At 46.0% G+C, this 14,967-nt stretch overlaps 1 protein-coding gene across 3 annotated transcripts in view; it reads left to right on the top strand.

Annotated features, from left to right (window-relative positions):
• Tns3 (tensin 3) overlaps positions 1-14,723 on the top strand; it is a 230,020-nt gene extending 215,297 nt beyond the window's left edge. For all 3 annotated transcript variants that reach the window (XM_038325227.1, XM_038325254.1, XM_038325246.1), the window contains 7 exons: positions 1,570-1,665; positions 2,313-2,390; positions 3,346-3,423; positions 9,910-10,078; positions 11,246-11,314; positions 11,408-11,434; positions 12,840-14,723. In XM_038325227.1, coding sequence (XP_038181155.1) covers positions 1,570-1,665; positions 2,313-2,390; positions 3,346-3,423; positions 9,910-10,078; positions 11,246-11,314; positions 11,408-11,434; positions 12,840-12,984 — 662 coding nt within the window. In that variant the 3' untranslated portion in view covers positions 12,985-14,723. The remainder of the gene's footprint in view (positions 1-1,569; positions 1,666-2,312; positions 2,391-3,345; positions 3,424-9,909; positions 10,079-11,245; positions 11,315-11,407; positions 11,435-12,839) is intronic.
• The last annotated feature ends 244 nt before the right edge of the window (positions 14,724-14,967 follow it).

Raw genomic sequence — 14,967 nt, 5'->3', positions numbered from 1 at the left:
AGTGGGTGTTTTATATTAGACTGGAAGTCCTGCATCTTCTCCTCCCACAGAGGATGGACCATGTGTCTATTTCCTCCTTTTTATTGGACGTGGACTTTAATGGGATCACATGATTTTCTTCTCTGCAAGTTTGACTGCCCCTAGAAAATGCTGACATACGCCATCACTATGGGTGTTATTGCTTATAAGCAGCATTTGGAGCCGAATTCCAGCTCGGTATCCCTCATCATAGTGACCCACATCAAGTAGATGTGTCTGTGGTTTCTGATCAGTTTCAGATTTCAAAGTATTCATACATGCATAATGAGTGAGATACCTTGGGAATGAGGCTCAAGTCCTTACTTTTTTATTATATTATTATTTTATTTGTATGGTGTTTTTCCTGTACATGTGTCTGTATAGTGTGTACATTTCTGGTGCCCATGGAGAGCAGAAGAGGGTGTCTGATACCCTGAAACTGGAGTTACAGACAGTTATGTGCTGCCATGTGGGTGCTGAGAATGGGACCTGGGAGCCCCACATCTTAACATTAAGTTCATTTACCTTTTGTATAGAATTCATGCACACTTCATATATAATGAAGGTAATGTCATACAATATTTTCTATTAGTTTGTACATGAATTGAAGTTTCATGGTATAGAATCTACCATTTATGGCTTTATACTGGTGCTCCAAATCTTCCAGGTTTTGGATTTGGGACTAGGGATGTTCCGCCTAGTCAGGCAACCCCTTCAAGCACAAATCCAGCAGATCTTGCTACCAGGAGGTTTCAGTAGCAGCAATATTGAGAGGTCACCTCTTATGGAGGGTGGTAAAGGCAGCAGTAGAAGAGAGAGACACAGCACATGGGGTGTCTACCGACTTGAGCAGCTTCGGAAGCTTCTGTTCTCCTGGTTCCGCTTGTACTTTTCCATCTTCAGAACATTTTCCATTCAGTGGCTTCTCCTGGTGCCTCTTCTCTTTGGGTTCAGCAGCTGGCGTGAAAACAAGTGTTCTGTTTGTTATCAGTAGAGTGGAATGCTGCTCCTACAGAGCAGAATGCTTGGTGCTGAGGGCGTTTCTGTATCCAGCTGTCAGCTCCACCTCACCCAAAGAACTGGCATCCTTCCAGCTCTTTGCTCAAGTCTTTTCTGCCCGAACCTCAATGCCCTTTTCTCTCTAAGAGGAATGTAGCGAGTGCTTCAAAGCCAGTGTCATTCTGAGCTGCTAATCCATCCCTTCTCTGGGAGTTCTTGTAATGTCTGAGGATGTCTCTGGGGAGTTCTCTTAGTTTCTGTGTTGCTACTCCAAGAAGTTTTGCCATCCACCTGGCTTAAGTACTGCCCACTGATGGTTCCAAGGGTGCTTCTAGGTAGCCCCATAGTGCAGCAGTTTAGTCCTGTTCGGAGGGAGCCTTGTTAGGTGTAGCTCTTAGCTTTTGTATCTGCAGGAGACATCTTTTTATCTGTCTGTCTGTCTATCCAACCATTCACCATCTGTCCATCGCTGTCCTGCTTTCCCTCTTCCTAACCTTTCCTCCTACTCTGATGTTTAAAATTTTAAAAGGTATTCTTTTGTTCTTTCCACAGCTGGAGATTTGTCCAATGAACTTGTCCGGCATTTCTTGATTGAGTGTACTCCAAAGGGCGTGCGGTTGAAAGGGTGCTCCAATGAACCCTATTTTGGTGAGTTACTTGAGACGCTCTCTTGATGCTTACCAGGGCATGGATCCCCTGCTTCAGGTGGCTTGAGATCCGAGGGCCTCTCTGCCATGGTGGGTTACTCATTTCAGCCCCCAGGTCTACAGCTGCTGCCCTTTGAAGTCTTGTATTTAAGATAAGCTGAAAGCGTAATTGTCTTCAAAACCCTTGTCAAACCCAAATCAATGGAAAGGACCTCCCAGAGCTAGAATAAGACAAGCCAACAAGTACCGTGAAAGTCAGCTGATGGGTCCCATCAGGGTTGGAGCCCAGTGTGTCCCCATCCCTCATGCACAAGGAAAAGCACAAAGCCACTGCCAGAGCCTTCCCCCGCCTTTGCAAACGAGAACCTTTCATAATCTTCTGGATAGACTGGGCAACTTCATATCCTCCTTCTTAGGAAGTACGGGCAATTCATACTTACAAAGGCAACGGATGTGCTGGGAATATACCGCAAGTCCCTTGATCAACCTCTTTACTGTCCTGGGACCTTACCATTTCAGCGAGTTTGGGGGCACATCCCACAGTGGTCTAAAGGCTTGGCTTTTGGGAGTTTGGTCTCAACTGATTCTCTGGCTCAGCACACAGCAGGTGAAGAACTTGGGGGTGTTCATTTGCTCTTATCCCTGCAGGGAGCCTGACAGCTTTGGTGTGCCAGCATTCCATTACGCCCTTGGCTTTGCCCTGCAAGCTGCTCATTCCAGAGAGAGGTATGTGATGGAGGGCTGGGTGTAGACGTGTGTAGGATCGCAGCATTATCCAAAGCATGCTGCTCCCAGGATCCGCGGAGAGCCTTAAAAAATAGTTAGGCGAGGATTCTTTAATGACGAGTGCTCTACATAAACCTCAAAGAAGCCAGGTGGCCGCCTGAATTAAGAAGGGAGAAGGCCCTGCTGAAAACAACAGCTCCAAGACATTACAAATTGGAAGGTTTCTAGAAAACAAAGACTCTTCGGCTTAAAGATGTAAGACACTGGGGGACCTGGAGAGATGGCTTGGTGGTTAAAGCACTGACTGCTCTTCCAGAGAATCCAGGTTCAATTCCCAGCATTCATGTCAGGTGGAGCATCTGTAACTCCCATCCCAGGGGATCTGTCCTTTTCTGGCCTCCTTGGGTACCAGGCATTCATGAGGTCCATAGATATACATGAATATAAAATACATATACATAAGTAAGTAGTTAATTTATATATACATGTGTGTGTATATGTGTATATATATACATATATATATTCTCAGATTGATTTTCAAGATCACTTGCACTATAGATTTATAGGCTTACAAAATGGGACATATGCTGCTATGGTTAAATTTAGGTCATGAATAAACAAGTTTTTTACTTCTATATTTGTCAGAAAACACCCAGGATAATTTTTAGAAATTAATATCCAGGGGATATGTGAGTTGACTGTGTATTCCAGTTTTTCTGAAAGTAAATGGGGTTTTTCTTTTAAATTTTCATCATTCATGTAAATGAATTCAGAGACCAGAAAAATGTTTCCAGGGAGGGCATGCACCCCATCTCTGTTCCGGGTGGGATGGCAGTTTCTGTGGACTGGACTATTGAAAGTTAACCATGCTGTCACCATCTGCGGAGTCTGTCATAAAATTGTTCTTGTGTGGACTACTGTGGCGGGAGCACTTATTTCTCTTTTCTTCCTGCAGATCCCCTAGAGGAAATAGCAGAAAACTCTCCCCAGACAGCGGCCAATTCAGCAGCCGAGTTGCTGAAGCAGGGTGCAGGTCAGTGGACACAGCCCTGTTCTCTCTGAGTCTCTGGGCAGAACCGAACTCCATGCTAGGACTTCCCTTTGGACAGTCATTTCCTGCTTTTCTGTGGACTGTGAAGGAAGTTTCCTTTTATAGCCACTTGGCACGACTGGGTGGAGCACAGCTGTGAGGAGACAGGGTCAGGGCATAAGAGGCTGGAGCTGTTGGTCTGACTCGAACAAGGCCAGATTCAGTGGGAGAAATGTCAAGTCCTGTGCTTAGTGTGGGGGCGGAGGTGGGGGCGGGCGCAGCACGGCAGGATGTGGGTGACCGCCTTGCTAGCTGAAAATGCAAAAATGTCCTGAAACTGTGACTCAGTAGTCAGGCAACGTGAGTCAGCTGCTGGACCTGCTCTGCCCTCCCTGTGGTGAGACCAGGCTGCTCTGTGGAAATATCTTCATTAATAGGTTTTCCTCGATCCGTGACAGGAAGCTATAAATGCATAGAGATCCCATATAAATGCTGTTTCTTCACTCCCAGATCCCACACCATGGTGCTACAGCTGATGAGATGGTGTCCTTACAACGTCAAGTAAACTCCATAGCTTATTCAGAGCACAGGCTTTTAAAATTTGTAATTTCTTAAAAATTTACATCATTTCTCTCCCTCCCTTTCCCTTCCTACTTCTTCCATGCCCCCACTCACTTCCCATCATATTCATGACCCCTGCTTCTTTAGTTATTATTACACACACATACACACACACACACACACACACACACACAGAGAGAGAGAGAGAGAGAGAGAGAGAGAGAGAGAGAGAGAGAGAGAGAGAGTGAGTCCACTCAGTGTTGCTTATATATACATGTATTTAGACATGACCATGTAGGGTTTAATAACTTATCAGGGCACCCATGCATGAAGAAAACTGCTTCTCCTCTCTCGGCCCCCTAGCTTCTAGCTTAAATTTCCCAATGACCCACCCAGAGATGGAGAGTTCACTCTTGGAGTTAATGGCCTTAAGAAATATCTTTGGTATTCACTCATCAGTATAATGTCACACAAAGCATTTCCTTGGTCCTAAAATTCCCCTCTGCTCTCCCTACTTATTCCTCCCACATGGTTAAGACCCTCACTTCCACTAATCTTTTTATGCTTTTTCTTAGTTTGGACTTTTCTAGAATGACTTATGCTGCAAACACAAGCTGTGTTGCATTTTCAGATTGGTTTCCTTCACTGGGTAATATGCATTGAGCTTCTTCCATGACTTTCATGGACTGGTGGCTTCTTTCATTGTATGTAGTGCAGGAGCATATATATGTGTTTGTACGGATACACATATATGTGTGCACATGTGTTTCAAGGCATGGAACTTGTGTTCTGTGTTGTATAGTTTTCTCAATTACTCTATATTTTTTGAAACAGAGTCTCTTGCTGAACCTATAGCTCACTGGTCAATGGGTAGACCAGCTGGCCAACAAGCATCAAGGATCCATAGGTTTCTATCTCTCCAGTGCTAAGATTATAGTTCCAATCACTGCCCCCAGCTTTTGTGTGCTTTCTGGGGACGTGAACTCAAATCCTCATGCTTGTAGCGTCCATGACAAGCATTTTTACCAACTAAAGTATCTTCCCAGCTCTGGGTGAGCCACAACTTATTTATCCACACAGCTACTGAAGAATATCTGGTTGCTTCTAAATTTTGGCAAGTAAGAATAAAGCTTCTAGAAAAGAGGTTTCTGGTCAATATGTTTCCAACGTTTTTGATTAAATATGAAGGAGCCTGATGGCTAGATCATGTGGCAAAAGTATAGAACTTTTCTTTTCCATAGTGGTTGTACCATTTTGCGTTCCCACCAGCAGTAGGGAAGCTTCCTTTTGCTCTACATTCTCACTACACCTGATGGCGTCACTCTGAAGGATGTGCTCGTTCTGACGGACGAGCAGTGGTGTCTCACTGTTTTTTGTCCCCCTAAAGACTCACTGTCCAGCTAGAATGCCATTGTAGAGTCTAAAGAAATACCTTTATCTTCTCTGTATGATTTGTAATCTTCTAATGTTGTCCCATCTATAAAGTTAAACCCAGTATGTGACCACTGTACAACCAAAGAAAACTTTCTCATTTATAATGTGGAATGTGTTTTAGATTTCCAAAGAAGTGGGTTAGCCACAGCCACAAGCAAAGGTGGCAGGGACTTGCCCCAAGAGAAACGCCTTTCTCTGGGAGCCAGCCTTTCCATTTCTCTTCTACTTCTTTTGAGTCTGAGCAGGCTGTCCCTGGGCCACCGCCCATGGTGGCTTAAGAAGACACTGTGTAGCACCATGTAAGAGATTAACTCAAAGCCCCCAATTTTGTTTTAGGTGCTCCCTGGAGCCCTCCACGATTAACACACCATGTCATACTGATGCGTATTGATGTCTAACACACTGATGTTGTAATATTCTGAGGTTAAGACATCAGCATGGCCTTTGGCTAATTTGGTTATTTGATTCTACCTCTTAAAAATGTATTCAGAAATTAAAATTAAAAAAGCCTGTGATAATTGGTTTTTAAACCACAAATATGCATCAATTTTATTTTTAAAAAAAAAACCCTGAAGGAAAAGGATCATGGTGGCATGGCCATCTGGGAGAGCTGGGCTCATGGAGCTGAGTGGGTGGCGTGGTCTCATCCCACTCCGTGGATGGAGCTCCTGAGGTAACGAGTGTTGGTCAGAGCACGCTGGCTTCTTGCCTGAACCACCATCTGCATTTGTATTAGCAGCAGAGCTCTGCTTCTCTGGCCCGCATGAAGAGTGCCAGAACCACCGTGCCTCTGCGGGCGTCTCTGGTGTAATATTGCTCATCGTAAGCAGTTCTTACAGTTCTCCTTGTTAACGACATTCATCCATTCAGTGTTCATTCGGTCATGTTAATAATGTTCACTGTAGCCGGGCGGTGGTGGCGCACGCCTTTAATCCCAGCACTCGGGAGGCAGAGGCAGGCGGATCTCTGAGTTCGAGGCCAGCCTGGTCTACAAGAGCTAGCTCCAGGACAGGCTCTAGAAACTACAGGGAAACCCTGTCTCGAAAAACAAAAAAAAAAACAAAAAAACAAAAAACAAAAACAAAAACAAAAAAATAATGTTCACTGTTGTCCTTGTGTTTAGAAGTTACATCTTCCCTTCCTTTCCAGCACATTATCTTAATATAATATCTTTTTGAATCTTCAAGACTTCATATAATGTATTTTGATCATAGTCTTCTTAGCTGCTCCCAGATCCTCCTTTCCCATCTCCTCACCCAAACCTCATGTCCATTTTTATGTAATAACTCACTGAGTTGAGTTCTGCCAATGTACTCATAGGGATGAGGACCATCTACTGAAGCATGATCAACCTACCAGGAACCACACCCGCTAAAGAAAATTGGCTCTCCCTTCCTTTACCAGACATCAGCTGTCACTGGTTCCTCGGCTAGGGACTGGGGTTTGCATGTCTCTCCCAATTGTGTTGGACAGTTGACTGCCTTGATCTTCTGTTCCTGTGAGCTCATGAGTGAGGTAGTCATAGGTATTCAGAGGACGTTGTTTTGCCCCAGTCCTCTGTTTTGCCCTAACCTCTGGCTCTTCCCTAATATTCCCCACATCTTGTGTAAAGTGGCTGCAGCTCACTATTTTTAAATACATTTTCCCATCTTTTAAAAGAACATTAATTTTTTCCCTAATGGATGGATTTTCTTAGTGATAAGATTTTCTGTCAAATCTTGTAGTCTGTTTAATTATCTAGGTTGGGCATTATGACATGAGGTTTAACTTGAGGCTGCTTTGAGATTCTTTCCTTTAATCTGTAACACATCAGGATTGTAAATCTCTATTCCACCGAGCAGTACCTAGGCAGGGATTCAGCTCAGCAGGTCTGGGTGTGGAGCTTGCACCATCCTTGCCTGAGGATTAGCGATGGTCATTTAGAATACCTGTAACATAGACACTGTAGCAACAGGGTGGGGCTCTTCTGATCTCTGGTCACTGAAGTTCCCCCCCTCTCCCAACTAAACTTCCCCTGTCATCCTGCTCCCAGACTCTTGATAAAGCTCTTGGAAATGTCCCATATCTTCATAGTAGAAGCCAAGACTCAGCACCACAGCAGTCAGTGCCAGTGGGACATTTGATACTAATGTCATTATGACTTTGTTCCAATAGCTGAAACAATTTCTCTATTTTAAGCCTTCAGTTCTTAATTATTTCTTCTTGAAACTGAGGAGTGTAAGCTAACCCTTAAAAGGGGCTTTTCCACACCGCTTCTGATGAGTCTGTAGATAGTGTGACTGAGCAACTAGTACTCTATGAGTATAATTTAATAAAGATCGTATGTTCTTTTAAGGTTTGCTTTAAAAAAAAAAAAGAATCGGGATAAATGACTCCCAGACCTGTTCCTTGTGTACCCACTTCACACCAGGAAGAAGGGGAGGGGGTTGGAAGCGCTGTAAACCGGTTCTGCCAGTTCCCCTCTCCTGGGTTGTTCTTCGTGTCCATTCTTTTACATTCTCTTTTGCCATTGTGTAATGAGTTTGATCATGGTTTTTACAAATACAAGCCAAGTCTCAGGTTTTTTTTTTTTGTAGTTATATAGTGCTCTGTTGTATAGTTCAACTCTTCATGGTCACCCAGTTTGCCTGTCTAGTTTTTCAGTGCTATAAGCTATGCTTGAAGGACCATCTTTCTATCAGAGTTTTCCTGAATTCTGCATATTGTCTTAAGCCAAAGTCCCAGAAGTGACACGAATGAATTCAAATATATGGACCTGAAACCGCCTTCAGATGTAAACTTTTCCCTGCACGGGAGCTCCCTGCTGCTCATAGAACTCCCTGCTGCAGGTCTAAAGACCGCTGTCCTCCTTGAAGTCTCATGCAGCTCTGTGGCATCAGGTTTCCCCGCCCCAGGAACACTTGGCTCTGCTGCCACATAGTACCTGCTAGAGACAGCCTGACTCTGTGGGAGTCAGTGCTAGCCCACTGTTGTGCCCAGAGGTGTTATTTCTCCCAGCTTCTCCCAACACCAGGCTCTTGCCTGCTACCATAGTTGGAGCAGTCGTTATCAGGAAGCTCCCTGTGGTGCCTCCAAGACAGCAGTCTAGTCTGTGGTTTCCTGTGAATCACATCTAGGTGTGCCAAGTCTATGGGATTTTCATAGCAGTTAAGTCAGAATACACAGGCACACGCACGCACACGCATGCATGTGCTCACACACACACACACACACACACACACACACATGCTGCCATCTGAAACTGCATGTGCAACATGACAGGATCAGAGGTGGCGTGTTCACCCTCCTGAAGTATGTCTTCCATTTTCCAGGCTTCTCTGCAGTGCCTGTTCATAGCACACATGCTTTTGATTTTATAGTTCTAATCATAGCAGAGACGGTTTATTCTGCTTTGCCAATTACCTGCTAACAATTTTTCCATGTTGCTATATAATTTTCGTGATTACCATTTGCTGCTTGCTTCCTATTTCGTTGAGAGAATGAATTTAACCCTTTCTTTATTCTTGGACATAATCTATCTCCATTTTTTTTCCTGCCGTAATGCATATGTGCACAAACATTTTCCTCTGTGGATTAGTGTACCACGTGCTTATGGGAGATTTTCTTTTTGAATCTTCGAAGAAGTGGGACCCTAAAGTTATTTCCTGGCTTTTCAGATCCTCCTGAAAAAATATGGCTAAATTATCCAGAATGGGCTCGGGTTACCCCAGCATAAAAGGTACCCATTTCATCGGAGGTTTGTGGGCCTAAAGCCTTTGTCAATTTTAATTTTAAGAACTTTTGACACCTTTCACTCTTTTGCAAGAGAACACAGGGAAACCCATAGTTTGGATGGGAATTAACATACAAGTAAACCAGCCAGACTTAAGTTCCTCTTTAGTGATCTTACCTGCAATTGTGAGGCAGGTCTAAACACCGAAGCTCTCTATGAAGTTTGTTCTAGCAAAGTCACCTTGGCCTGAACTCGGGGATGAGTGACTGACTGCCCATATAATCCTTACCGTCTCTGAGCCTAATCTGCAGACTGGGGGTGATAAATATAGGCTGTTCTTTGGGGCTCTTTGAGACCATTACTACTAAGAGGTACTAGGTTAAGCTCAGAGTAGTGAAAACATTTTATTTGGGCTAGAAATTTCTTGTTGGCGTCTGTTTCAGAAACAGTGGCATACAGACACTGGGGTGGTCAAGCTCCTTTGCATGCATGTAAAGGTAAATAAAGTTTGCAGACCAGAAGTCTGCATACAATACTTCTCTCACCAACAGGCTGCCCACAATAGCTTATTATATCCTCTGCTTGGCACCGGAGCAAGCGTCTGCTTGATACTGAAAAGCAAGGAGCGTGTGTTCGCCAGTGCTCCTGGCCTGGGTCACACATTGAAATTATTGCTCCTAGTCCTTTCCTCCTCTGGTTGGTCTCTTCCCATGCGCCGGAGCATGTATGTCCCCAGCAGTCCTGACGGATGCACTTCTCACCCGCTCCGCATTGCCTTGCAGCCTGCAATGTTTGGTACTTGAACTCCGTGGAAATGGAGTCCCTCACTGGTCACCAGGCAGTCCAGAAAGCTCTGAGTATGACCCTGGTTCAAGAGCCTCCGCCAGTGTCCACGGTGGTACACTTCAAGGTGTCAGCCCAGGGCATCACCCTGACTGACAACCAGAGAAAGTAAGTGTGGGGTGGGAGGGGTGTGGAGGCCTGAGGTCTCCTTCCCAGTGTCCTTCTCAGTCATTTTCCATTCTTTTCTTTGAGACAAAATCGTTTAGTAAGCCTGGGACTCACTGTGAGCTCCAGGCATCTGCTCAAGGCCATGTGGTTCCCCCAGTCTGTCCAGTGCTAGAGTTAGAACTCACACCAGCACGGCCAGCTCTTATGTGGGTACTGAGGATCCGAACTCGGGTTCTCATGACTGCTATGCAAATGCTACCCGCAAGCCAGCTCTCTAGCTCCAAGGCTATTTTCTTTTAAGTTTTTGTTTGTTTGTTTTTTAAAAAGATCTTTTAAGTCATTGCTTTAAAGCTGTTGAGATGGACCAGAATCTACTGGCTTCTGTTTTGGCAAAACTACTTCCATAGCTGGTGGGCAGCTCATGTTGGTCAAAGTAACACAGTGTGCTACAGGAGCTTTAGTGGCAAATGCAGGGGACAGAGCCCAGGCCATCCTGAGCCCTCAGTGGTAGCCTCCCTGCAGGCCCCCACACCTGCAGTGCCAGTCCTTTTAGTGAGATCTTGTCTTCATCTTCCTACGTTGCTGAATAGTTTGAAGATAGACTCTCACACCTGCCATTTCAGGATGATGCAGTTGGGCCACAGAGCAGAGTCTGGCTTTGCTCATCAGGGCTTCTCCCCACATTCTCAACAGGGGGCCTTGAGCAAACTCCTTACCTCTCTGATGTTTGATTTTTTTTTTCTTCTTTCATACCTATGTCAAAATACCTACCTCAGGATCTAGTGACTCAGAGAGTGCAGAGGACACGTGTCACGCACTGTGCTGTTGGTAGGGGCTCAGCCTTGGGAGAGCCAGGAGATCCCGAGGTCCTGAGCTGCCTTTTGTGCTCCATCACTGGCCCTTCCAGTTCCTCCGAGGTCCTTGGCCCCTCCCGACCTTCCCTGAGGCTGACACCATCACTATTGGTGGTGCTTCTGTTGGACCCTTGCGAGAACCGTTCCACCCAGGGTCGGGCTGTTGACTGTTCTCCCCTAAATGACGAGTAAAGACATCACACAGTTCCTGCTCCACAGTCATCCACTAGGGAGTGGGAGACTCCCCAGTCCACCTTCCATCATCCCAGAGCCCTATGACTGGAGCTCCTCTCTCTCTCTACCCCCCCAACAGGCTCTTCTTCAGGAGGCATTACCCCGTGAGCAGTGTTATTTTCTGTGCCTTGGACCCACAAGACAGGAAGTAAGAATTTTTCATTTTTATTTCCAAAAAGTATGCTTTTATCCTTTAATTTTAAAACGTTAACATAAATTCATCTTCTCTTCAATTCCCAAGGTGGATCAAAGATGGCCCGTCCTCTAAGTAAGTCGCCAGCATCTCTTCTCTTTCTGAGGATAATCACAGTGCAGAGCTGAGCTCAGGTCTAGATTTGCAAAGAAGGGCTCATTTAAAAGACCAAACAAAACAAAGCAGTCATTGTCAATGGGGATGTTTGTTTGGGTTAAACCGAAAGCAGAAAATAAGGATAAGTGTTTTGATTTTGAAGTACAGGCCTGGACTGTGTTCACTTATCCTCTGTGGTGGGATGGATATGACTGTCTATATTATATCTGTAGTGTCCTTTTGCATACACTAAGACAGATTTATTTTTTAATTTATTTATTAATGTATACAGTGTTCGGTCTGCATGTATGACTGCAGGCTGGAAGAGGGTACCAGATCTCATTATAGATGATTCTGAGCCACCATGTAGCTGCCGGGAAATGAACTCAGGACGTTTGGGAGATCAGGCTGTGCTCTTAATCTCTGAGCCATCTCTCCAGCCCCTAAGATCTCTTAATGCAGCCATTTAAGAGATACCCAGACTGTGGGTGTGAGCAGGACTGAAATCTGTGCCCGATATTTCCCAAACTCGAAGGATTATGTTTTGCACCTCTGGCATTGCTGTTCAGGTGATCAGGGGAGCCTAATCCTCACCCCACTACAGAGGCTACACTGTACCCCTCATAGTCTGCACTGCTGATCTCAGGTGGCTGCCATCACATGCCTCCTTCCTCGCAGGCCCCTTTCAGAGTGTTTGGTGCTCTGGAGAACCGATCAGGAGTAGTAGATAGCCGCAGCTTCCTGAAGTGATCATAGTCTCGCAGGCCTGAGAGGAGTTCTTGGCATATTATCCTTCTGGTTTGGGTGTCTGCTCTAGGCAGGTCTGGGAACTTCTGGCATTCTTCCTAGAATTCCTAAGGCCTTGAAGTTCCAGGGGAGACCCTGATTTTGCATGACCAGCTGGAGCTCAGGACACTGTAGAAGGTGTCTGGAAGACCCCCAGCCCTCTAGAAGAGCTGCTAAGGAGCAAACAGGGCCACAGCTTTTATTTTAGGTGGGGTAACATTCCTCTAAGTTTAGTACTTATTCTCCCTGCAGTTTCCAAGGACCAGAGGTTAGGGTGATGGATAGGTCTCTAAGCTAGTGCTTGGCACATTATAGGCTTCTGTAGGTGCACTTGCTATTGCTCCCAGATTGCTGCTGTGTGAAAGTGAGATCCTGCATGCATGTGTGGTTCATGCATTTGTGGGTGCTACATGCTTGGTGCATGAATGCGTGGTTAATGAATTTGTGGGCACTGCCTGTGTGGTTCATGCATGTGCAGTACATGCACATGTGGTACATACATGTGTGTTTCATGCATTTGTGGGTGTTGTGTGTGTAGTGCATGCATGTGTGCTGCTGCACACTCTTGGCTACTCTGACCTAGACTTCTCTCTTGCAGAGTCTTTGGATTTGTGGCCAGGAAGCAGGGCAGTGCTACAGACAACGTATGTCACCTGTTTGCAGAGCATGACCCCGAGCAGCCTGCCAGTGCCATTGTCAACTTTGTGTCAAAGGTCATGATTGGCTCCCCTAAGAAGATCTAAGTCCCTCATAGCCAAGCCTGCCAGATGCCTCATGAGGCTCTTGAAATGGCAGTGGGGTGAGGCGGGGCCTCCATTTGTACCAGACTGAAAATCCTCACATTCCAGACCCAAGAGGGGAGAATATGGCAGCTCTTCAAATCAGGAACAAACAACATCACTACAATTTGGCCTTTCCTGAGAGTAACTTCTCATCCGACACACCTATATAGTCAGGCGCATTTTGAGTGGAAGGATCTTGGGCCAGGAAATGGTTCCCCAGCGTCCCATGGGCAAGGGCTATACAAGGAGAGAATATAGAAGTCAAGGTAGCTTGGAGTCCCTGGCTCACTGGCATCTGTGTGGATGAGGAGCACCCAGCCTGCTTGGCAGAGGCTGAGTAACCATGGTGCCCACTTGTCGGCAGAAGTGCTCTGTCCAGCGACTCCCTCATCTTGTCTTTCTGCAGCAGATGGTGATGAAGCTGAGGAGGGCGTGCATGGTTGGTGAAGGTGCGTGCAGGTTGGACCGTGGTGGGAATCTAAGTTAGGAACAGTGGAAAGGCTGTGAATTGAGAGCAGCGGCAGCCTCTGGTGTCATGGAGGAGCATGCAATGCCGGAGACCCCACTGCTGCTGGTAAGGACTTCGTGATCCTGCTCGCAGGTGGCCAGCCGGCCTGTGGAGAGCCTAGAGGACCTTGAGAGGAAAACGAGAAACCGGAATCAAAAATGCCATTTTATGTAATTTATATTTTACTCATGCCAAATTATTTATAACTGCTTGCCATTGCCATACGGTACCCGTGTCAGATGCTGCAGCCAACTAAGCCGTGATTGCTAGAAGGCTTGTCCCCTTGTAGACACACCAGAGACGACTGTCCTTTAAAGGAGCGGGTGAGCAGTGTTCTCAGGGCGCGAGACTGCCCAATTCTTCTTCCGCAGAACTGCCCAACAGTTCTGCCTCAAGCAGCCCACCCTCTGTTTGCACAGCGATATGTCTTGCCCAGATGTGGATGATTTCTTTCCTGATGGGAATGTCCAGGAGGAATGGGACACTAAGATACTGGGGTCATTCTCCGTCTCCTCCACAAGACTGGCCAGGCCATCTCCAGGCCTGGGCGATCTAAAGCGCGCATGTGGCATTTCTAAGCTGTTACCGTGATTCTCCTTGTGGCTCCTGCAGCTTCTGTGGGGACCTGTGTGGATGTCAGGAGGGAGAGAAGGGGGATGAAGAGAAATTCTAACTCTCCCAGGCTAGCTTTGATTCGCTGGGTCATCTTAGCCACTGAGTCAGAGGTGATGGCTCGTGCTAAGATTGACACCCTAGGGTTGCAGGCTTCCTGCCTGCTTCTCTCAGTGGTCAGAGATTTTTGAAGAAGCCCGTGAGCCCGACACTTCCCAGAGTGGAGGGCAGCAGAGCTACGTGGACACAAAGTCAGGATCTCCTTCTTTCTGAACTCTACACCCCAGGAAGGCTCTGATCGTCCCCATTCCAACCTGAAAGTCTCACTCTCTGATTGCTAAAATCCACTGCCTGCTTGCGCACCTGGTGGCTGGGATGGGCCACTGTTGTCAGGCTTGGGTTTGGAAATCTACTTAGTGGAGTCTCTGTTTCAAAAGGAGCAGAGACGTAGCTACATGTAGAATTAAAATCAACTCTGTCAGTGTGTGTTGTGTGTGTGTGTTGTGTGTGTGTGTGTATGGTGTGTGTGTGTATGGTGTATGTGTGTGTATGGTGTGTGTGTGTGTATGGTGTATGTGTGTGTGTATGGTGTGTGTGTATGTGTATACAGGTGGACCATTCCACTTTTAATCCTGTGTGTGTCTGTGAATGTATGTATACAGGTGGACCATTCCACTTTTAATCCTGTGTGTGTCTGTGAATGTATGTATACAGGTGGACCATTCCACTTTTAACTCCTGTTAACTCCTGTGTGTGTCTGTGCGTGTATACAGGTGGACCATTCCACTTTTTAGCTCCTATTGATGGGCCAAAAGCAAGTGCCT

This window comes from Arvicola amphibius, chromosome 1 (assembly GCF_903992535.2).
Source record: "Arvicola amphibius chromosome 1, mArvAmp1.2, whole genome shotgun sequence".
In the NCBI taxonomy this organism is placed as follows: Eukaryota; Metazoa; Chordata; class Mammalia; order Rodentia; family Cricetidae; genus Arvicola; species Arvicola amphibius.
The sequence above is the reverse complement of the archived record's forward strand: the minus strand, read 5'-3'. Positions and strand labels throughout refer to the sequence as shown.